This window comes from Lonchura striata, chromosome 1A (genome assembly GCF_050655825.1).
Source record: "Lonchura striata isolate lonStrDom1 chromosome 1A, ASM5065582v1, whole genome shotgun sequence".
In the NCBI taxonomy this organism is placed as follows: Eukaryota; Metazoa; Chordata; class Aves; order Passeriformes; family Estrildidae; genus Lonchura; species Lonchura striata.
Window position 1 is genome coordinate 56,963,972 of NC_140741.1, and position 24,599 is coordinate 56,988,570.

General features: G+C 41.8%; 2 protein-coding genes across 3 annotated transcripts in view; both read left to right on the plus strand.

The window, feature by feature from the left end:
- The first annotated feature begins 77 nt into the window (after window positions 1–77).
- SOCS2 (suppressor of cytokine signaling 2) lies at window positions 78–9,270 on the plus strand. Its single transcript, XM_021527988.3, has 2 exons — window positions 78–449; window positions 1,375–9,270. Exons 1-2 carry the CDS (start codon window positions 305–307, stop codon window positions 1,821–1,823), a joined length of 594 nt encoding a protein of 197 aa, XP_021383663.1. The 5' UTR covers window positions 78–304; the 3' UTR covers window positions 1,824–9,270.
- Window positions 9,271–13,710: 4,440 nt separating this feature from the next.
- CRADD (CARD and death domain containing adaptor protein) overlaps window positions 13,711–24,599 on the plus strand; it is a 76,213-nt gene continuing 65,324 nt past the window's right edge. The window contains exons 1-2 of one of the 2 annotated variants that reach the window (XM_021527987.4): window positions 13,711–13,802; window positions 17,054–17,359. In XM_021527987.4, coding sequence (XP_021383662.1) covers window positions 17,062–17,359 — 298 coding nt within the window. In that variant the 5' untranslated portion in view covers window positions 13,711–13,802; window positions 17,054–17,061. Of the gene's footprint in view, window positions 13,803–14,081; window positions 14,290–17,053; window positions 17,360–24,599 lie in introns of those variants that run through there. The other variant, XM_031507591.3, reaches the window with a different exon arrangement.

Consider the following 24,599-nt stretch of genomic DNA (forward strand, 5'->3'; position numbering starts at 1 on the left):
GCGGCGGGGGGAGGAGATGTCCCTCCCCCGCTCCGCCGGGAGGTGATCTCTCGCCTCGGGTCCCTCCTCTGGATGTTGGGAAGTTCCGAAGCGGGATCACCAGAAACACGCTCTACGTCGGGAGCGCCTCTCGCGGGGCTCGCCGCTCACCGCGCTCTCTCTCCGCTCGCAGGCAGCGCCCGGGCTGGGGGCCGGGACCATGCACCCAGCGCGGCGCTGAACCCCGCGGTGGCGAAGCGGAGCCCTCTCCTGCCGGCAGCCCCCGACCCGCGTGCGAGCGGGGCCGCGCCCGCCGCCGCCGCCCATGACCCTGCGCTCCGCCGAGTCCCTGCAGAGCGCGGAGAGCTCCGGGGAGCGCTGGGGGCACCCCGGGGCGGCGGCGCCCGTTGCCGAGGAGTGCCGTGAGGCGGAGCAGCTGGCCGCGGCTATGGAGGAACTGCGGCGGGCAGGTAAGCCCGGGCGGCCGGGAAGGGGAAAGCGCCCGGGGCGGCGGCGCTGTCCGGGGGGAGGCAGAGCGGCGCGGCGGGGATCCCCATCGGGCCGAGAGGGGAACTGGGAGGCGGTGCGACGCCTGGCCATCGCCGCCCGGTGCTGCGAGGTCGCGTTTCCTCGGCGGAGAGGGACGGCGAAGACTCCGACCTTCCGCGGACTGCGGCGGCCGAAGCGAAAGCGCCGGCAGCGCCTCGCCCCGGCGGCAGCCCAGGATCTGCGGCCGGGCGAGGGCCGGGCGCTGCCGCCGGCCGGGGCGGCCGCGGCACCTCATCCCCGCGGCCCCGCGTACCTGCGCTGCCCTCGCCGGTGTGGCGGCGGCTCGCCCGGCCCCGCAGGACGCGGAGCTCAGCTGCGGGAGGAGGGAAGGGCTTTGTGTCTTCATCGCAGCCGCGCCAGGACTGCAGCTACCTCGCCGAAGTTGTTTTCTTACCCCATAGCTTTGGATCGCTAGACAAAGCTCATTTCAACAGCAACCTACTCAGTTACCCAAAGCGGGCGTTCTGCGGGCTGCCAGCTTGTGCCTTGCGGACGCAGCGCTGGCCCTGGGAGAGAGCAGCGGGGAGCCGCGGGACGCGTCCCTGCTACTTCAGGGGCGGCCCGCCGGGTCGGGGGCTCCGGTGGCGGCCCCGCAGGACGCTGCAGGAAAGTTTGTGCATGTGTATGCATACATAGGTAAATAAAAGGTGACCTGGAAGGCTCTGTCAAAACGGGATGCATTGTAAAACAAATGAATTTAAATAGCAAATAAAAATTTACTTTGCCTGCAGGACTTTAGCTTTCAAACGACAAAAGAAATGGGTGACTAGAAGTATATCAGCTAGAGAGCAGCTTTTAAAACAAACAGGCATAAACAAATCCCTTCTTTCTCTAATTTTTTAACAGGATGGTACTGGGGCAACATGACTGTTGCTGAAGCCAAAGAAAGGTTACAGGATGCCCCTGAAGGGACCTTTTTGGTTAGGGATAGTTCGCATTCAGAGTATCTACTGACTATATCAGTAAAAACATCAGCGGGACCGACCAATCTACGTATAGAATATCAAGATGGCAAGTTTAGACTGGACTCTATCACTTGTGTCAGATCTAGACTTAAACAGTTCAACAGCGTTGTGCATTTGATTGAGTACTATGTTCTTATGTGCAAGGATAGAACTGAAACACCTTCAAATGGAACAGTTCATCTTTACTTGAACAAACCCCTCTATACATCTGCTCCATCTCTGCAACACCGCTGCAGAATAGCTATAAACAAGAGCACAAATCAGATCTGCGAGCTGCCATTACCAACAAGACTAAAAGAATACTTGAAAGAGTATCAATACCAGGTATAAATATATTTTATAAATGCCTCTAACACAGAGTAACTTTTGAATGCAATTTTTAAAATCAGCCAAAGAACTGAGTAACCAGTTGTACAACTCAGCATGGAATTCACTATCAAAACAGTGGCAGTTCTCGGGGAAAGGTTTTTATTTCAGATGCTACAAAGGGAGACTTTATGTAAAATAATCCCAGTTTGCATCCTTGGGGGTTCAACAAGGTGGCATGCTATTCTTGCAAGGAGAGAGAAGCCAGGAATCTGTCCAGATTGTGTTGCTTTGTCAATAAAATGCTGCACTAACTATCAAATGCTTACTGAAGCAGTGGGACTGGGAGAGACTTCATAAGTGGTCAGAAACATATGAGAGTTTGCAAGTATCTCAGTTGTCTGATTCCAAGATTAATTTGGTGCTGGTGTTCATATAATCCTAGAAGCTTAACTAGATCACACTGTGATAATCTTGCTAAAGTTATGCAACTAATCAAATCCAGTCAGAAAAATGATCATGTATTCAGTTTTTATTGAACTAGCCTCCTTTTCTGCAAGCAAAGGAGTACTGTAAGTAATCAGTCTAGAACATTGTTTTTCAAAGTTCTCTGAAAGCTGACCTTAAGAAGAAATGTCACATCTTTCACAGGAGCCCAGTCGATTGCTGATTATACCAGATTGGCATCCCAGAATCCTTAATGTGTTAACATCTTCACAGTGGTGATGTATCCGTGCTATGATTATTAAGCCTCTTTTGGTTGAGGCTTTAGAGCTATGTGCTTCAGACTTGCAGTTCCAATGTCAAAACATGGGTATCAGCAGCTACATGTGTCTTCTACAGTGTAGAATGTTTTCTTCAGCCTGTTTCCCAAAATATGGGGAAATACGATGTGGATTTTTTTTTTGTAAAGGGGTTGGTTTTCCTTTTTCTTCTTTTTTATTTCTTTATTTTATTTTATTTTATTTTATTTTATTTTATTTTATTATTTTATTTTTTAACATCCAATTCACCATTGTAGCTATCAGATAATTACTCAATAAAGTAAATCAAAGTGCACAACAATCTCCCAATCTTTGTATGTATGGATTTGCTACTATGCAGGAAAGAGTCCTCTTATATAGGAACTTGTATTATTTCTCAGCTAATACTCAGATAAATGCACATGTATCAGTGAGAATGAATAACCCTGTTTTGCCTTTGTGGTGCTGCTCAAAAGTATAGCTGGATTACATTCAGATTAGTGGTTTAGAGGCTGTCTGCTGAATTCCTGTAGTTGGGTATTAGCACAGGACATTGCTTTTTCTGTTACAGTAGTCTTCCAAACAGGAAGAGGGGACTAAGACCCTCAGTACCCTTTCTTCAGCCCAAAGGTAAAGTATTTAATAGAAGAAATACACAGGACGGGAAAAAGAGGGAAGCAGTAAAGAGAGAAACAAGGATATAGACTCATCCTTAGTCAACAAATTAAAAGTTTTAATTCTTTCCCTAGCTTATTTGTTGATTAAAGGAAAGACCTGTGCTTGAACAAGGAGGGTTGTCAAGACTTGCTGTAATCTAGCTTTGCCCAGGCTGAAATAGAACAACATAAAATAATCTTGTTTTCTTTGTGACTTAACTGTTCTGTTGTGCTTTAAAGATGTTCTGTCCCTTCTCATAAACTCTGGTGCCCTGACCAGCTTTATTTGTTGCATCTAAATGCCTAGTGTTGCACTCAGTTTTGTCTGTAACATGCTGGCAGAAATGAGTAGCAGAGCCATTGTGAAATAGAAGGCACTAAGAACGTGAGGCAGAGTGAATGGTTCCTTGATATGACAATACTTAATACGTTCTTGCTCTTTCTGTGGAAAAGGCGGGTTTCTCCTCCTCCATGGCTTAAATTTTCTGTCCCCATTTTAAGCTTTAGTATAGAAATGGGATGAGTTTTTTTCTTAACAAAATATTTTGTTATGTAAAATTTTCCCCATGTCTTGCCAAGATGTATTTGGAAATTTTTCACATTATATGGTGACCACCTTTTGGTTCCCATGCCCAAAGAACTCTTGAGTTCTAGGTATGTGTCATAATTACACAGTTCTTGTCATCAGTCTTGCTAAGATCTGCCACCCTCAGGCTGATGAGCTTTTCCTGTGAGTAGAGCCTGTCAAAAAACTGTGTTCCTGGGAACACTTTTCATTCTGATGAATCTTTTCTTACAGTTCTTGTCTAGCTCTACCCTGTGGTGAGAGAACTGATATATGGAATAACTTCCATCACAGTGACAAACACTCTAATCTGCTGCTGTGTTAACATTCTACTACTGTGCCTTTTCAGCCAGGGTGATATGCTTGGTGTCTCAATGGTAAACACATTCTACTAAGGACCTTTAAAATAAATCCCTGAGGGTTTAACAACATGAATTCCAGTGCTGGAGCAAGCAGACTGAGAAGATAAGAGCTTTGGGATGCAATGAGACTGCTATGTTGCAAATATAAGAAATGATTTGTGGCTTGCTGCTGGCAGACTGTGTGAACAGTCACAGGCCAAGTGTACCCCACAGCAGAGCCAGGCTCTGAGGAACAACAGGCAGATGCAGAGAAGCTTGCTGGTTTTTTTAATAAGAGTTCTCCAAAACACAAGGGCAAATGGCAGGCTGAGAACAAGGAGTGCTGGCAAAGTGAAAGGTGGTGATTCTTGTAACTAATCAAGTTACTGTGATGTGGAATCAAGTCACCAAACATTGAGCATATTGACTTAGACTTTGTATCATTTGTAGTAGTTCCTATGAGGAAAAGTAGGCTCTGTAATTGTAGTGTGCTCGAAGCTGTGAACAATATTTTAAACAGACTGGAGGGGGAACTAGTCCTCTTTGTATGAAAGCACAGTTCTTGTCCTCATTAGGATGCCGGTCCTAGGGGTGATGCATTGCACTAGTAAAACTAAACCACAGTATAGCTTGCAGAAATCTCGGCTTCTTTCTAATGCAGCACAGAGGAATGACTTGTTCTGGTACAAAAAAATCTGATGACAGAACATGATTAGAGTTCAGCGATACAAAGATCTTGCATGTAGACTGTGTGAATTTTCAAATATGAAAATTTTCAGATATTGTTCACACATGTTGAAAATTTTTAAAAAATGCAGTACCTTTTTTTTAAATTGTGAGCCCTTCAGATTATAAAAATTACTTCTGATATATATCGTCTTGAATTGCTAGTATAGTGTGCAGCAAAGCCAGTTTCACAGGTTCAATGCCCATGAGCCAAGCAAAAATCATTATAAGGACTTTAATCCTAAGCCTTTTTTTCACCCCATGTGTTGGTTTGTTTTGTTTTGTTTTTTTTCTTTAGTCTTGGAGTTTCAGATTTTCCAGTTTATACCTGGAATGTTAGCAAACCTCTTCACTTTACTTAAAGGAAAACAAAGAACCCTACAATCCTAAAAGGTGATGCTTAAAAAAACAACCAAAATAAGCATAATTGCAAAATGAATGATGAAAATTGAACTGGTGATAGTATTTAGTTTAGCACTAAACCTAGCAGAAGTGTAAACTAGGGCAGTATTTTAGTTGTATGGGTATCTTCCTGCTGGTAGTATTATCACTAGAGACAGAAAACGGTTTGAGTACAAGATGCATGGGTAGAATGGGAATGTAACCAAGCAGCTGTGCTCAGTGCATTAGAAGTAATTTGATTTTATTCTGATTTTGTCTTTATTGTCATAATTATATTTTATGTAACCACATTCTAGATAAACAATATAAAATTATTAGCAAGAAGGAAAAATCTTCACCAGAATATGGGGGGCAGAGGGTTTTTTTAATAAAAGTAAACACCAGTGAGGAATTTGCTCCTATAATGAGGCTAAGTCTCATCACCTTGAGAAAACAGAATCTACATATGACAGGGAGGATAGAGTTCTGTAGTTGTGTAAGATTTCTGTACCTTAGCCAACTCTCATGTTTTAGCAAAATGTTCCTGCAGGTAAACTACCTTGTTAAAGATTGTTTTAAAAACTTTATTTACTTGTATGCTCTATTCAAGAGCTTTTTCTTGTATTCTTGATAACAATCCTATTGATTTTTCCTTTGGCTACAATTGTAGGCTCTAGCAGAAAGCAAGTCAAGTGATATCAGGGCTTTGCTCTCCTTAAGCCAAAACACATAATGGAAATGGGAAGAGATATTTTTAGACATGGGTATCATGTCTAAGAGTAATTTAAAATAAAGTAAAATAAAATTTCTGCCAACTTTGCAGTCATTAAAATTATTTTAAGTATCACATTTACTGCTAGAGGAAACAAGGGCTTGAGGGATTCTAAAAACTGTATTGCTAATTCTCAATAACAGTAAAAAATGTTTGAAAGGAGACATTTTATTTTAAAAATAAAGAAATTAATTAAACTTTTGCTGTCTAAACCAAAGAAGTTCTAAATAGAGTAAGTAGAAGTTAGTTGAAAGGTCTGAGCTGGTTAGTTCTGTATACACAAAGGAAGTGGGGATGACAAGCTGCTTTGGTATCTCAGCCCAGCTCCTGAAAAGCACTTCCCTATTAGCAATAGATTCAGCAGGTCTCAGTATTTTGCTAATCCATTAGATTGACTGAAAATGCCTAGAAATAACATTCCACTGACACATAACTTCAGTCACCATGGTCTGTTTGCAACAACATGGCGATTTGCCACAGTATTGCTAAAATTGGGTAGTTTTACAACAGACTGAGTATCAGTCAAAGGAATGGGGAGGCAGAGTTGGTTTAGATGCTGACCATCACTGGTCCTTACCCCTGTCTATAGAGAGCACAAGCTAGGTGAAACACAGCTGCGAGAAACAAGATGAGAAAATATTCTGCTTTCTAAGTCGGGAATTACTTGTCTGGCTTTCATGTCTGAGAAGTGACTGAAGAGAAAGGACATGGAAAAGCCAGCAGCTCCTGTGACAAGTGGTACTTCTCACAAGGTGTATAACTAACCACCTGGATGAGTACAGTGCTGAAAGGTGTATTAGTAGAGATTAAAGGTCATGGGGAATAACTAGTATCAGTACAGTTTGACATAGTACATATAGACAAAGTCTGGCTAGATAATTCAATTCTGAGAAAAAAGAAAATTATTTTAAAGCAAATTCAGTATGTCCTGGTGTCAGAGTTAACCAAGCAGGAGGGGGATTAACTGTGTTTATTAATCTGGTTATCTACAGGGCTTTAAATTAGCCAGTGCCCCTGAGAAAATCTATAGAAATTAAAAAATATATCACCATAATTATGCTGATTAAGCTGCCTGATAAATTGTGTATTTTATTGTACTTATATTCTATTTTTAAAAAGGGATTGCACCTGTGTTTCATTTTGTTTTCTTTCAAAATTGGAGCCATTATTTTTCAAGGAACTGAAATACCAAAATAATACTACTCCTTTTTATGGTGTTAAGGAGGAACATAATGCTGGAGCAAAAGCTATTTATATTAGCATAAAGAATGAGCTGGCATTTAGTAGGAAAAACTTCAAACAGATAATATCCAGAAAAAGTTTAGTGGTGAATGCTGCAAAGAACAAAATACACTTTAAAAACCCAAACAAACAAATTCAATGCTTCTGTCTTGATTTTTCTTTCACTGGAGGGCAGGCTTTATGTAAGTAAATCCTTTTGATTCCAGTCGAACTGTTCTAAAACTTATGTTTCATAGCTGAAGTTTGCAACTTGGTGCATGTAAGACATGGGGAAGGACTCAAAGCCCAGTGCAAATTCTTCTTTTGAAGTTATTTGGATCAGGCCTGATAACAGGATTTTATGAAAAATAGTTGTAAATGTGGTAGCTGAAAGTGCAAAAATCCCCTTTCAAAATGCTTTGTTACAATTTAACTGTATCTCTTTAGGTTGCAGCCCTGAAATAGGATCTGTTCAGCTGAGTTGCTGTACCCACACTCTGCCTCAGGGGGAATCTCCAAATTTGAGAGATTGCTCTTGACACCTTTTTAAACATTTGCTTTTTTCTTACCCTGTTTGACACATCTGGAGGGCAGAATAAGTTGTGGATCAACTCCTACTGTTGAAGGGATTTTGGGCTAATTGATTTTCTGTAGGAAGAGCACTATTAAAGACTGAGCTGCAATTTATCCATCTGTAAAGTGGGATCCATTCTTGGATCTGTAAAGTGGGTGGTGGACTCAACCTTCTGTAATTTCTCAGCATGGGCTTATAACATTGTGTTATAAGTGGCTTATAACATTGGCAAAAAAAGTGGCAAATAACATCGATAGGAACTTAAGCTGCAATGAGGGCAATACCTTTGACTCGCTGCACTGCTACAAAGAGAGATGGAAGTAAATTAGGAAAGTGAGATCCTTGTCTAATTAGATTGCAGTGGATGTGGCACAGCTCCTTCCTGAGCTCGAGTGCTTCAGACGGGTATTTTCTGTGGGGAAAGCTGCTTGTGAGAAGCTTTCTGGAAATTCATCTGTTTCTTTTAACTCCCCTGATAGAGGATCCAGCGCCTACTGCAGGATGCTTCACTAGCCTGCAGGCAGGCAGATTTCATTTTGAAAGGGAACAAAATAGATCAAGTGAATTTTTGTTCGAAGGGTATTTTTTTGTTTGAAAACAGGATGCATGGGAAAGGTATAAGCAGTGAAAAATCTCTTGCAAGGCTATCTGTAAAAGCATTCCATCGATCATTGTTAGCTCCTGAAGTCTAACCTTAAAGTAAGAACCTTTCAAAATACAGGTATTGTATATGAGTTTGTCCAGTTCAAATCCAGGGAAAGCAATAGAACATTGCAGAAAGCAATAGCTATTATCCTCCTAAACAAAAGCAACCTTCCAGTCTTTTATCTAAAATATTAGAAAACCATTTCATATGCTGTAATTTGCAAGTAAAGTAAGTTGGTTTTGTGAAAAGGTTTCAGACTTCTGTCTTTAATTAGTTTATTTGCTAGTGTTTGATTTTCGGGTTAATTAGTGAATTTTCTTTGTTCTCATATTAATAAAATGGTGCTTTACATTTAAAAATCATTTAGTAAGTCTGGAATAAATAATAAATAATAAGAGGCTTGCAGTATTTCATCCGTCTCCTCAAAGAGTCTTTAAATTAAACTTAAAAATAGAGAACTACATTAATTCATATGTTTAAAGGACTACAAATTCTGAGAAATACTGAGTCATGTTTTGCAAGTATTAATTACACTTTTTTTTTATAATTCACTGGATTTTTTAAATGAAATGTATACAAAAGTTTTGCAGTGGATGCCTGCTTCCTTTTTATAATTATTTATCATTAAACTTTTTGCTAGAGATTATTTGTATCATAGTAAAAAGCACTAAGAATTAATTGCAGTACTGCTAATAAATACTTATTTTTACTATGGAAACAAATGTAAATGTATAGACACTACAGAGTCAGTTTAAACCCTATGTTTTAAGATGCTTTAGAACTTTCTGTGTTATATTTTACCCAGGTGCTGGACGTGCCTTTTAATAAAATACTACTTTCAAGGAAGTTCATGACGTGTCACCTATATTTTATAGTAATTCCTCTCTTTGATCTGCATTGAATTTAAAGTCTTTATTATTTAAATGAATGAAAGTTACAGAGTATCAGAACAATTGCACAGCAGCCCAAGGGCCAATCCCTTTCAGTGATGTGCTTCAGTCCTGCCTGTCATCTTTTTTTAGGAAGGATAAGGAATCATTTTTCGAGTAGCAAAAGCCACCTGAAGAGCTTCTCAAGAGCACCCCTTCCCATCTGAGCATCTAGTGCCCTCATATCCTGCCAGCATCCAGCACAGCATGCCTAAGATTTGGTCTACAGTTTGGGGAAACTTTCTATACCAAACCCTTCCCTTCCTTGGCATCAGCCAGGTTTTCAGTGACTGGCACAGGAGATTTGGATGTTAGCATTACAGAGGCCCACGGCTGCAAAGGGGAGTGCAATGGGGACCAGGGGAAGGAGGAAGAGAAGAGGGGGGAAGGGAAGGGGTTACTGCCTGGGATAGCAGTGGACAGCAATGGTTTGCAAGACCCTCATCTGGCCTTCAGGCCACCTAGTTTGGCTCACCCTAACTTACATTTTAACACTGTTTTTGAGATGCATGACTTACAGAAATGTTCACTGCACTCTTTCATAAAACTGACAGGCAAGCATACAAGATGTATTTCTCTTTTCCCTTAATTTCTGAGGTTTTGTGAGAGATTTAACCAATTAGATGTGCTTTTAATAAACAAATCTAGAGGCTCCTATTTTTTCTCTTGTCCCTAAAGCTGGAATGCTGTCCTGCAAACAATTGAAAACAGCACAATCCTAATACATTAAATCTGCTTGTGCCAGTTTTAAGAACACATTTGGCCTCGTTATCAGCATAAAACAAACTAGTCTGTAGAAAACAAATTACACACATGCTTAGATACAGCTTGACTCTAATTAGCATAAAGGATCCTCTCAAAAGCATTTAAAAAATCTCATTATTCTGGTACAGTTTCTAAAAAGGTTTGTGACTTTTAAGTGAGCTTTTAAAAGGTGCATAATAAATGTAAAAATCTGGCTTAACCTACATGTAAAATGAATAGCATTGCCAGAAGAGATACTGCTTAGCTTGGCTCCCAAAGATTTGGACTTGTGACCCTGAATTCAGCAGTCCTTAAAAGTGTGGCCTGATGAGCACCGATGGCCCCTCAATCTGCAGAACCAGACAGCACAAGCTTTTAAGACTAAAAGTCTGAGGATACTGATGCGGAAGATTGACTATAGTCCATTGATCATTGTATTCTAGGAAATAGTTCTTTAATCTACATGGTTAGCTTTGAGATTTGAGCAGTTAGTGGGGCATTGAATTGACACCAAACTGGCTAAAATATATATATATGTATTTATTTGTCCTTAAAACTGAAGTAGAACCAAACCATGTCTCTGAAGTTTTGTTGAACTTGGACCAGAAGTGGAAGACCTTTAGTGAGGGTTGAACCCAAAATGGACTGAAACAAAGAATTTAAGGACTTCTCTCCTTGGATTTAAAGTATTAACTCTTTGTGTCTTTATCCTGTACCTGTACTATATAATCAAAAGCTGTCTGTGTTGCTAAAGATGAACCCAAAACACAGTAGCATATTTAGTTTCCACTAAATAAATTTGCAGCACTAGTTATTAACTAGTGGGGGGAAAAGGAAGGGCCAGATTTTCCCTTAATGAGATTTGGACCTCTGGTGCTGTCCTCTTCCTTCCTAGGCTTATCTCTTTCCTTTCACTGCTTTCCTTCTTTCTATCTTTGTTCAGACTGCAAGCAAATACATGACTAAATGCTGACTGTATAACTGCTGTAATTTCCTTGAATGAAATCTGGAGTCGCTCTATGCATATCCATATGTTTTGCTAACTTTCTAAGACATTCTTGGATAGTATAAATTTAAAAAATCAAATTGCCTCATCTGGCAAAAGGATATAGTAAATAAAGTGATGTAACTGCTTGTCCTAATTTTCTATTTTAAAATGCAGCCACATTATCTGCAATTAAAAGCAGCTGTCAGGATTGCAATGATGAGATTTTCTGAAGCCTCCAAGTTTGGTCACTCCAATTCCAGATATAATACAGACCCTTAGATCATGACAGAAAGAAAGAAAAGGAAGTAAAGAAAAGAAAGGAAAGAAAGGAAGAAAAAGGAAGAAAGGAAGGAAGAGAGAGAAAACCAGCAGCACTGACAATCAGAAGTACAAGAAGCTGGGACAGGAAACTCTCAGTAGCTATGCAGTGCTCTGTTGAGGAACAATCATACAGGCAGTTTGTGGTGTCTCTGCTCCCTGGAGCTGTGCTGTACTGTTTGCAAACGTATCTCCTCACAACTAGTATTACAAACGTTGTGGCAAGAAAATTTAACACCACCTCAGTTGTACTTTGGCTACAACAGCAGCATACTTCTTGGAGTTACTGATGATGATGACTTACTTGTGTGGCTTCCAGTGTTGTCAAATATGTTAATGCATTGCTCTGAAACAACCCAGAGGAGTATTTAGATTTTTTTATATCTTCATTCCTAGAAGACTAACATGTGCCTGAGACAAAAAAAATATTTACCTTGGTTTACCAGCTGTATTGTAAGAAGATATTATTTATCAATTATTCACAAGCAATTTAACCCCCTGTATCCAATTTATTACTTATATATAATTATAGATAAAAGTGTTATGTCATGAAACCAAAACACTGCTTTAAAACTGCCAAATAAGTAGCATCCCTGCAGAAGCTGGCCACATGATATATGTATCTATATTTTTAAAACATTTCTTAAAACCAGCATACAAACTTTGCCTTTAAGGCTGATTTACATTCTGTGTCCACATAAATTTTCAACTGTCAGCCACAGGAAAATCAAAGGAAAAGGAATTAAGATTCCTGAGTGTGACTGCCTATCTTTATGCAAAATCTTGTAGATAAATATAATGTTAAGCATAGGCAGAATGTGAACTCTACTCTTGGTTACATTTTTCCATGGCAAATACAGTACAGTACAGTTTCCTGGGTACAGTATCTAGGAAAGGCATGTAAAGGTTTCCACAACTAGCTTCCAACTACCCTTAAATATTTCAAATACCCTTAAATTTGTACAATTAGTCTAAACAGAGTGTACAAATGGGGTTCACAAGGTGACGACGTTTCTAGCAGCAGCTGCAGCAACCACTTTTCCTGCTTTTCCAGAGGGTAGGTATTAGCACGCTGTGCAGACCACAGCCAGCTTGCTGTGCCTGCCTGCAGCTTCAAAGGTAGTACGTTCCAGCACTGGAAGATCTTTTTTTTCCCCTTTCATCACTATTGCGGTCCCGACATGAAAGAAAAAGGGCTGACACCATCAATCCCGTGTGACACCTGACACCTATGCAAAGACGGAAAAAAGTTATTTCATGATGTGTGAGTGAAAGTGACACCACCTCATTTTTACAGCTCTGTGAATCACACTCTTCTCCTCTCTACCATATTTCGGTTCCAGGTATCCATATAAAAATAAGTGAATAATACACTATTCACTAGTAGAGGAATAAAACAACAAGAATGTCCATAGCATTGTGGTAGACACAGGCCAGCTCTTAATTTAATAAATTATTTTCATCTATTAAAAGTTTCTTCATTTTTAAGCTGTTCAGATGAAAGTAATGAAGCTAAATGTGTCCATTATTCGATATAATACTGCTCTGTGTTTGATACGACGATGCCAGCACCAGGATGAAGTTCAGCTTAGCGCATACTCACAGATAGCAACCAGTGTACCTAGGGAGTAATGAGATCAGCTGTTTCTAATATCATTAAAACTGCAATTTCGTAATTCCGAATTTAATTTTGGATACAACCCCTCTCCTCACTAAACACCCCCACCACCACCCTGACTCCTGATAGCGCAGCAGGTCCTCCGAATTCCTGGAAAGGCGCCTCCTTGGCGGAGTCACCTCCCGTCCCCGCCCCGGCCCCGGCCGCGGCACGGAGCAGCGGCGGCAGCGCCGGGCCCCTTCCAGCGCTCGGTCCCGGCCCCCGCGGCTGGCACTGCGGCCGCTCGGCCCCGGCCCCGGCCCCGGTCCCGGCCCCCGCGGCTGGCACGGCGGCCGCTCGGTCCCGGCCCCGGCCCCGGTCCCGGTCCCGGCCCCCGCGGCTGGCACGGCGGCCGCTCGGCCCCGGCCCCGGCCCCGGCCCCCGCGGCTGGCACGGCGGCCGCTCGGCCCCGGCCCCGGCCCCGGTCCCGGCCCCCGCGGCTAGCACTGCGGCCGCTCGGCCCCGGTCCCGGCCCCGGTCCCGGTCCCGGCCCCCGCGGCTGGCACTGCGGCCGCTCGGCCCCGGTCCCGGCCCCGGCCCCGGCCCCGGCCCCCGCGGCTGGCACGGCGGGCGCGGCCCCTCCCGCGCTCCGGCCGGCAGCGGCCGCCCCTCCTCGGCCGGCCCGCAGCAGGGCGGCGGCGGCGGCTTCCGGCGGCGCCCTGCTGCCTTCAACAAAGATGGTGCTTCCCGCGCAAGCTCCGCGGGCGCCGGCGCCTCCCGGGTAGCCTCCCGCTCCCCTCGGGTGAGTACGGGCGGGGCGGCGGGCGCTCCCCGCACGCAGCTCGCTTGCCCGGGCGCTGCCGACGGCTGCCCTCGGCAGCGCCTGGGGCGGGAGGAGCCGGGGGGAAGCGGGAGAGCGGTGCCGCGGGGCCGTTCGGCGGCGCCCCCGGCGCTGCGGGGCCGGGGCGGGGGCCGGGCTTCCGCGGGGAGGCCGGGCCGGGCCGGCGGGGCCGCCTCCGCGCAGCCCTGCCCGGCGGGAGGCCGGGACGGGAGGAAGGCCGGGCGCTGCTGCTGCCTGCGGGGCTCGGGCCGCGGTGCGGGCAGCTGGCCCCTGGCTGCTGCTACCCGAGCAGCAGCTGCCGGCGCTCGGCAGAGAAGACTTTAAAAGCAAAACTTGCCTTTTTTTTTTTTTTTTTTTTTTAAATTTCCTGGCGGGGTGGGGGGGATGTGTAAGATTTTTGACCTGTAGGCTTGCTGTGAGTAGCCAGAATAATTCATGGGGTAGTCAGGTGAGTGCAGTTGGTGTTCTGGAAAACAATGAAATGTTTCTAGCGGAAAAACTTAAGTGAATTTGCCTTTTTAGTGTCAGCAGGGGTTCTTATAAAAAGTTTTATCCCCATTTATGTACAGTCACTCTGTCAGATCCAGAAAAAGGCAAACTTGATTGTGTTGATGTGGTGATGAGTCAAGGACTGCTCATTCAGCAGGTCATGGGCTATATTTCTTAAAATTTGGCTTTATAATGGAAAAAAATCCATTTTCAGAAGTATCTAGGGAATGTTTGAGTCATCTTTTGCGTAAATGGACATCTCATAGTTTTCATTTTCTGTAAAATTACTTGACTAAATTTAATTCAGAGCTTACTTTGAATCCGTAGATACAGACGGTGATTTAAATGAATTTGTTACTTCTGTGTTGCACTAAACTCTGTCCCAACACTGTTACACATCAAAATCCTGATATATTTCCATATCTAGCTGCTTAGTTCCTAAGTCAGACATTTGCTTATCATCGTAAACACATACAAATACTTTATCTTTAAAAAGACCTCAGAAACCGGTATGCCCCATCCTGGAAGTTTACCAGGCTGATGCAAGGACTTTAAACCCTCTGTTGTACACACTCTGCAGTCAGCAAGGCAAAGGGCTTTTGCAGCAGAAATTCCCCCTTCTGATCCCTGGCTGATAGGCATTTCTCAGTGCCCAAAGGTGCAAACCTTTGGTTTGTAAGATTTATTTTTGAAAAATGTTGGCTGCTTTGGTTGTGAAGAAGAGGAACTCATCAAGTTCTGTACAGTCATCCAGCATATGAGGAGGCTCCTGAATGGGGACTCTCAGGGCCCATTCAGAATATGCAACACAAAAATTTTTTAGTATGTGAAACAGTTTTCTGCCTGGGTTGAGATGACACCCTCAGAGGTGCTGCTGGATGCCTTTCTTGAACTCTGCAAGTGCTTCATGAGCTCAAGGGTGTTCTCCTAGAAAGAAGAAGTGGTAGGATTTACTGCCTGAATTTTGCTGTAGTCCAGAGATTGCTTTCTACAGTGTAAAGGTACTATGTGTTAGAGACCAGAATCTTCAGCTTCAGTGGGAAAAGCCATTTCTCTTTCTTGCCTGCTCTTTTTCCATCTCCTTGCTTGCACTACTGTCTCAGTCCATGATGGTGTTTGATGTTTGAACTGTGCTGGGTAAACTGGCATTTCTTAGGGACATAGCATAGGCATTACAGTGTTTGATTCCCACATGATCCCTAGACAGAAGGTAAGAACTAGAAATTCACTATAGTAGGTGAGAAATGCACTGGATAGCCTGGGAAGGATGGAGTCCTCCAGGAAGATACTTTCCAGCAGTGCTTTTAGCACTTGATGGAAGCATTTTTGGAAAGTAGCTTTGTCAGAGGATATCACAGACAGGGTTTTCCAGTGTCTCTCATGACACTGTGCTCTTGCATTCTGTCCAAGGTGGCATTTACATGCCAGTATGTTCTGTTAGTCACCCTCCTTGATTTTAACAACCAGGCCAACCACACAGTCTTTGATGGGGCTCTGGGAGTCAGCAGGCATCTCTGATGGCAAAAAGACTTCATCAAGTTTCATGTAAAAGCTTTGAGAATTCTGTCTCTTCTTGTACCCTCAAGCTGAATGAAGTAGAGTTTTTGCAAAGTTTAGCGGTTCAAACAGCAGTGCCTAATTTAATTGTGAGAAACCCTCTTGGTAATCACACTCAACACCTGCTGCTATTTTTTGACTTTATTATTTAGTAATGAGAAAGTATTTAATTGTGTTGTCCTGTCATTTTCAAGTGCCATTAAATGGGCTCAGGGATACGTTTGTTGTTAAGAACTAGACTAGACACTTTGATTTGGTTTGAAGGTCTGGCATGGACTGCTGACTTGATCTTGGATGAGCTGCTTGATCTCTCTGGACCCTGATTATTCTTTCATAGAGTGGCTATAAAATGCATCTTGAGCTTTTGTTTAGTCAGAGTGTTAGTCAAGTGAAATGGAAGCTGGCAGAGGGCATCTGATCCCTTCCTGTGAGCACATAAGAAGAGAGGGAGAAAAGCTATTTAAGCTAAAGAACAGTTTTGGCAGAAGATATGCCTATAAATAGAAAGGGATAAATCTGAGATGGAAATTCAAAGAAAGTTTCTTCTCATCAGAGCAGTTGAGTTCTAGAGCAATCTTCCAGGATGATTCAAGGGTGAGAACGACGTGGTACATAAGATACTTTTCTACCCCTCTTAAACTTGAACTGCATCATGTAGGCCAAAGCTACCTGCTGATTCTGTCCCTGCTGCTGCTGTTGCTTCTGCCTGGCTGAGATGAATGTACCTGTCCTGCTGCTGCTTTTGTAATTCTAGCAGTGGTCAGGTGTAACATCTCTTTAATTTTGGGGGATTGTGTCTCTTAAGGACTGGCAAGTGCTTTTGCTGCCTTTAGTATGGATCTTAACCAGTTAATAGGAGGATTATTTGGCACGGGTTTCACTCCAGCAGAGGACTGGTCTTTGCAATGCCAAATGTTCTATTCCTGTCCAGTATTTCCCAGAAATTGCATCATTTTACCTTGTGAGACAGTGAAATCTGAATGGAAAGAAGATAATGGAGATCTTTAGTAGTTTTGCCAGGTTGGTGATTCTGAGTGTGGAGTTTTCTCTGAAGGTTGGCAGGTGTCAGACATCACTTTTGGATGTTCAGATATCACTTCTGGATGTTAAAGGTTGAAGTTATTTTAATCCTCACACATTTCCTTACTCCTTTTCGCACACTCTAGGTTGCCAGATGGATACCAGAGACAAGCAGCTTTTACGCTCCCTGCGCCTGGAGCTCTGCACAGAGGTGCTGGTGGATGGACTTGTTATTCAGTATCTCTACCAAGAAGGGATTCTCACAGACAGTCACGTTCAAGAAATAAAAGCCCAAACTACTAGTCAGAGGAAAACCATGATGCTCCTTGATATTCTCCCCACCAGAGGACCCAAAGCTTTTGATGTGTTCTTGGATTCCTTACAGGAGTTCCCATGGGTTAAGGACAAGCTCATGCTGAAGCGTAAGGAAATAACAATACAAGATCCTTCAGGTAAGGCCAGGCTTGCTGTTGCTGCTATTTTACAGCTTGTTCTCAAGCCATAATTTCAAAAGTATTGAATGTACCAGTAATTTCAAGTTACGCGTTGCGTAAACTCATGATACCAAGAAAAGGGAACAGCCTGAATTTCCTGGAAACTACTCAAACACCAGGAAATATTGCAAAGTTTGAGACAAGAGCAGGGCTGAATTTCAGGAGACAAGGAGACATCAGGTAAGGCTACCCTGGGAGAAGCTGGGATATAGGAGAACCCATAATCCATTGCCTCAAAGGGAGTAGTCTATAAAAAGTAATTTTGACTAGCTGCAGAACAGTGTCTTTGCCATCCATATCAATATTGTTTCATTTATTTATGTTTTAGTGGTTTGTTCCCAAATTAGTTATATTTGCAGAGTTTTATGTTTTTATTTGCTTACTTTTATTATGATTTTAATGTAATTTTGATTTACTACTATTTGTTTAGATGTATTTAGTTTATTATATTTAGTGGACTGCAAATATCTAGGATCATTACTTGCAAAATTACTAGCCATTGCTTATTTTTAAAATAAATTTAGAAGCTAATTATTTAGTATAATCTCTGGCTTTTTGTCATTTAAATGTACTTATAAAACTAGTTTTCTACACTTGATGTTTGTTCAGATGTGATTTCTTTACCAATCTATGCATGCAATTGCTGAGCTGTTTTGAAGTCAAGACAACTGCTTTAAATGCACGTTTATTGTCCCAAATTCTCACAGCATGCACTGGCTACTAACCTCATGTTACCAATGAGGTAGTGAAATAGGCCTCACTTGGGAACATTTTTTCCAAGCAGTCTGATTGATCTTTCTCCAAGCCGTTCCCTCCTGCTGTACCCCCATTTGAGTTTGATCATACATATTGTGATGCACATGACATGTGATTTTTCCAGTGTCAGTGTGTTTTGCGTGAGACTGAAAGCCTGTGAAGAGGGATGGCTAAGACCTGTTGACCATCATGTTCACCTGCATCTCAGTTAGCTGCATGTTCAAGAATATTTTGTCAAGATCTGCTGGACAAATCTGAGATTATCAGTATTGTGACAGCTGGTCTTTCTGTTGGTCTCTGTGTATGTTGCTCTGTGTGTGCTTGGAAACAAGTAAATAATTTTCAAAATTTGGGAATAAATGTCCTATGCTGCCTGCAAGTTCTCAGCATAATGCAAACCATGCATTGAGTGTGTTGGAAAAGACCTTGCTCACTTAATACTGTCATGCTAGTGCTCTTTATTTGCCTTCAAAATCAGCCTCTTTCTTTGATAATTTCTGCTAAAGCTGCAGAATAACCTTGTGTTTTTTCCAGACGTACACAGCCATTAAATACAGTCGGGATTGTGTAGTTTGTTACTGAAAAAATTGTTACCAATTTTTGTCTTTCTGATTGTTCTGTGGATTGCTTATTCCTGCTCTTGATTTCTTGTGACTGCTATGCTGGATTTCTGCATATCAGGTTCTTTGGTTTCAAGTGGGCTGACAGTACTTGATAGTCCTATTGCCAAATTTTGTGTGTTGATTAGAAAAGTCTTCCAGGTTAGATCAAAGGTTACTGTTATTTTTATGGTGGCAATACAGAGAGTAAGAACAGGATAGGAGGCAGAAAGCCAAGTTTGTTTTAACTTTTAGGCATGTTCTTTAGAAACCCAAGAAAGAGAGCACCATCTGTGCCCTCATAAATGTTGAGTGTGCCCTGGAATGAATTGGAAACTATAGTGGCAGCATCAGCACTGATTACATGCAAGAAAATGTGGTTTGGTATAAAAAGCTTTGCTTTGCATTCTAACAACAGACTTGGAAGCTTGGTGGAGTCCATGAACATGTGCTTAGCCTTAAGCATGGAAAAAGCCATTGGCTCTAATAAAATTATAAGCACATTTAAAATTAAGTGTGTTCTCTAGTGCCATGTTAGATAACTTAACCGCTGCCTTGTTGGAAACTCTTCTTATAAGTGATCATTTGTCAATGGTAATTTGTTTTAAAGAAGCCATTTGTGGTGAAAAAACTTTGCCACATATACACTATCCTTCTAGACCCTAAAACTTTTAAAATGAAAGTTGGTTTTATGTCCCCAGATTAATTTTTTTTTTCCTTTGGATCATAAATACTATGGAAATGGAATGCTTTCTGTTCAGTTGCTTATGCTCAATTAAAATTCTGTTAAGGAAAATATCCTGTGTTTTTACAGACCCTTTTGCAGGACTGAGAAGTGGTAGTAAATTGATCCTTGATGGAAGGTTTTATTTTTGTCTTTTGCTTCTCAGTGATTACATGTAGGATTTTTAAAGTCAGTAATTAAAATTATGTCTGTCTGAACCTGAAAACTGGCATGTACACAGTGATTTTTTTGTGCAGGTCTTTGAATTACTTTGCATTTTGTTCAAAGAGATCAAGCTTTCTATCCTTCCTTCAACTGAGAAGTATAGTTGGTTAAAGAAAATCACAGCTATAATTATTTAGAAACTTTTAGTTTATTTTCTTATCCTAGTAAAAAGCAAGCCCAAACCAACAAATCAAACAAACAGCAATTTCAGAAAGTCAGATATAAAAATATTTTGTTGCTATTGTATAAATATGATCTGGTAGACCAAACAACTGCGAAATGGAAGCCAAAGTCTGAGATCTAGGCAAGATGCTGCCACTGACTCATTGTGAGTTTTTGAGCAAATTCTTTCAAGGCAATGGATTTATTGATTCCCAAGTTGTGTAACTCGGTCTAATGTTCATGGAACAGCATAGAATGGAACTGTAAATTGGCCCAGGATTCAACCCAGACTATGATGTTTGGCTGCTTGCAAATAAATGAACTTTAAAACCTCTGATATCTTGCGTTTTATTGCTGAATGTCAGTTGACTTAAAAATAATAGGTCTGTATACTGTTACCTGATGTAGTTCCATTGAACACAGAAAACCTTAATCCTGCAGAGCATGAGGAATAGTTTTTCCACGAGAATCAGGAACATGATGTGCAGGCAGGTAGGGCCACTTGCATCTATGTAACTGAAGCAGAGAGACCCAGGATTTCTTCCCCTTGCTTGTTTACTTCATGTGAGGGCAGCATTTTGCCTAGGGTCCCCTTTCTCCTAAGGGCACCTTCACTCTTTTTTCATAAGCTAGGGAAAGAATAGTTATAAAACCCCAAAATCTCAAGAAGGAAGTTTAAAGTCATGTGCTTTTGGAGGTAAGTATTTATGACTTGAATTGATTTAAAGGTGATAGGGTATCTTTCTGGCTTGTATAACAACCTGTGATAAGCCAGTTGACTCTGTGCAGAGTGGCATTGTAAGACTTAATCATTATAAATATCAACCACAGCATGAGTTTCTGGTATTAAAGATCAAAACTTCTGCCATAGTAAGAGTTAACAAAAGTAAAGTGTCTGTTTCATTGGGAAATGACTTTTCTGGTTTTTCTGCCCTAGTTTGGATAGTTTTAATGCCTTTGTCAGGAACATAAATCTTCAATATAGTCTTATAATTCCTATGAAAAACTACAGCTGTTGGCAACAGAATTCCCTTCTTTCTAGGAACAGCAAACAGCAACAGTTACCCAATAATTTTTGCACTGATTAAAAAAATGCAAGTTCTGATCGTGTTTATCAGATTGCTTTTCTAATCTCTCTCTGTTTGGGAATTTCTCAGCCCAAGTATTATATTTCTCTCCATAATACACGTGCTGTAAAATAATTTACTTCTAAAAGTGTTAGTATTGCACCTCTTTATAGTATAGATGACTTTCTCATTCCACAGGAAATTGCAGCATACTGAGAACAAAAAAGTGAGATACGGCATTTCTAAAGTAGTCCTGGAGCAGCTGCTTCTATCTGGCAAATGTTAGTGAATTTAGGGTATCAGAATTGCCATGGGAAAGCTGTACTCTCACAACTAGGCAGGGAATATTTTCTAATCCATAATTTTGTTGGGGTACCTAGTAAGCATTAGTGTCCTGCTAGACTTGAGTGTTAATTTGAACAAATTTTAGTCTGGTTGAAGTTTTTCCCTGGATGTGTGGGGAGTGTGTGTTGTCATACAGCTATAGAAAGCTTCATGTTGTGTAACCCTTTTGATGAAGCATGCAAATGCAAAACAAAGCAAAACATGTACTTATGCCGAGAAAGACAGACATCCTTCCATCCCCTTTCAGCTTTCCCAAAGTCCTTTTTCCACAGCTGGGTTGTGGATTTCTAAGAATTTGGATTCAAATGCAGAGGCATTAGTATATGTGTAATTTTAGTATATCTTCTTACCTTTGGTTGGCTGCTTCCTGCCTTCTTCCTATCCTGATTCCTCTCCCATCTAATGCAGTAAGGAAACAGCCTGATCTCTTGCCTTTTCCATTTAGGAAAGATAGGAAAAGCAGCTGAGGAATCCCTTTTCTCTCTCTAAAATGGTGGACAGAAGACAGTAGTTTTTTTCCTTTCTTCTCTTTCCCTCCCCTCTCTTGTATAGTCCAGTGGCAGAAGGGGGAGTTTCCTCCCATGTATGTCTGAAGGAAGGGGATGGGCTTAGCAGCCTTGGCCTCACTTTCTTGACCTGGAGATGAAGAAATGCCCTTGTGCCACATCTTAATGCCTGGAGGCTACAGGAAATGTTCTCTGGTTATCTGGAGCAGTTCAAAGGCATCCCCATAGGAGAATTTCCCAAACTCTTTTCCACATTCCCATCTCCCCTGAAAATCGGGTGTTACATTTATGGCTTTGGCTGTGTTCCTGACCGCAGCGAGATCTGTGAAGTCTGGCAGTAAAGGTTTGTGCACACACTCAATATTAACCGTATGCATGACGACATGGACAAGTAATTGACATCTCTGGTACTATGGAGCATTCTGTGTATATATTTCTAGTTTAATGTGTTTATAGATATTTTTTTCCTTCTTTTTCTTTCAATTTAAGGAGTATCTGCTTTCTCTCTTTTTTTGCCATGTTCATAAGTAGCTGGTTTTATGCTGCTTACATCTGACATTTTCACTTTGAGAAGCCTGAATCTTAGGCGTCAGTGTTAGGAAGTAGAATTTCCAGCCTCAAGCAGTTTCTTTCAGGTAAGTTATTGGAAAGATATACCTATATTTGGTGTTGTACTCAGTAACACAAATATGTGAGGCTAATAATAATAATAATAATAATATAGATTTATTAAAACACATAGACCTGGAAACAAGAAAGGAGGAGCAAGTTCTGGCAAAAGAGGTGTTTAGGCCACCTGTGCCTGATCAACTACTTTTAACCACTGCCACTAAGAGGAAGCAATGGGTAACTGGTATTAAAGACTCCCTGGTATAAGAAGTGGAGACATCCATGTGCTGACCAGATTTGTTGCCTTCCAAAGTTTGCTACTTCCCAAAGGACTAGATCACAAAGGTTGCCAAGACCTGGCCAATCATCAGACTTCACTACTCTCTCATATTGTTATAATAATACTTCAGCAGATTAAAGATGACTGTAGGGCTTGGTAATCTTAAATGAAGGGATTGAGTCTAAGCAGTGTTCTCCACAAATCCATGGAGCTAGATATGATGTATCTGAGAGATCTGAGTGAGCCAGACTATGTCTATGTCTTTGAGAGGCTGATTTCTGTCATGTTTGTAGGCTGTGGAAAGCCAAATGCACAAAATGCAGTAAAGTAACAGGGAGCAGCTACAGTTAAACCAAGCTTAACCAACTTGATTCTTGCCTTTTATAATAAGACAGCAGCAGATTTCACTTAATTGACTTCAGCAAGGTTTTCAGCACAGTGTCATAGCATTCTTGTGGCTAGCTGGGAAGGTATGGACTCAATGGGTGACCAGCACAGTGGTTGAAAGATCGGAACACCAGTCTAAGAGGATTGTGGTTGCAGATTTGATGGCCATCTAACTGGTGGCTAATCAGGAATTATGTTTCTCAGGGCTGACGGTGGGGCCAATCTTTGTCAGAGATCTGGGTGATGGGAGTGTCTGTATCTTCAGGATGTTTCTAGGTGAATTAACTTTGTTTGCTCACTTGTCACTTAGTGTTCTATGACCTTCTGAAGCTGGAAAACAGGATAACTCCATACCTTGGGGATAATTTGACACAGGAGTGTGGGACTGCCTCTCAGAGGGACCCCAGCAAGCTGGATGAATGGGCCAGCAAGAGCCTTGTGATGTTCAGGAGAAGGAAGTGTGAAGTCCTGCACCTGGGATATACAAAATTCCCACAAAATAACACAAGATAGCACTGACTGGCCAGTTGCAAATCCAGATAAAAATAGTGGTTGTCTTGAAAGACAACAAGTATAATGATGAAGACTAACCACACACAAACCTCCGTCAGCAAGAGCAAAGCCAGCAAGGAGGCTGAGGGAAGTGATTATTCCCCTATACTTGGTATGAGAAGGTTGTATTGAAAATACTCTTCCTAGCTTTATGCAACAAGTACAAATGAAAGATTGATAAACTAGAGTCCTGTGAAGCACTACTGAAGTGGTTAGTTCAGTGTAAACTACGGGGAAAGGCTGAAACTGAGTGTGTTCTTGGAGGATAGAAGGCCAAGTTGATTCAGGAAACCTGGAGTCAGACACTTCCTGTGTGTATGTTGCAAAAGGAAAAGAAGTGGTAGCCACAAGTTGTAGTGAGGGAAAGTGTGACTGAATCAAATTTTAAAAATTCACATGACAGTTAAGCACTGGCCACTAGAGTTTGCAGACCAGGTTGGATTGCCCAAAGGGGATTTGGAATCTCCATCCTCAGAGACACCTAACACTCAATATTACAAGACTTGAGCAACCTGATCAGACTTTGAAACTGGCCTGACTTTGAGGTTGGAGTAGATGACCTCCAAAAGTCCCTCCCAACCTAATTTTTTCTGTGATTTGTAACTTTGGTGTCAAACTTTTCTGAGCTCAGTATATAAGATTGTATTCCAAATACAACAGCTGCTGACATGGGGTACTCTGTATTTGTATGTGTGACTTCAAGTTCAGATTAGGAATGTGTTTTTTAAGTGAATGGGAGTGTTTGATTTAGATTTCTTTCAGGTTAATCTAAACTGGAAAATGGTCTCTGGGTCCATAGGACCAGACTAGAACCAGTTAGAAGTGAAACATTCCAGCAGTGTTTAGTCTGAACACCAGATACTCAGCATAATCTGTATCAGGGTATAACTACTCTCCTATTGCTCTGTATTGCTTGCTGTTTCTGGCCAGAGAATGAGCTGGTTTTGTCCATTAATGGAACCTACCATCTTGGAATCCTTTCTTCC

Bases quoted from the DNA above. Each gene is read 5' to 3' on its own strand.
- SOCS2 (XM_021527988.3), top strand. From the start codon at position 305: ATGACCCTGCGCTCCGCCGAGTCCCTGCAGAGCGCGGAGAGCTCCGGG. The intron at 450-1,374 runs GTAAGCCCGGGC...ATTTTTTAACAG, and splicing joins GGAGGAACTGCGGCGGGCAG to GATGGTACTGGGGCAACATG.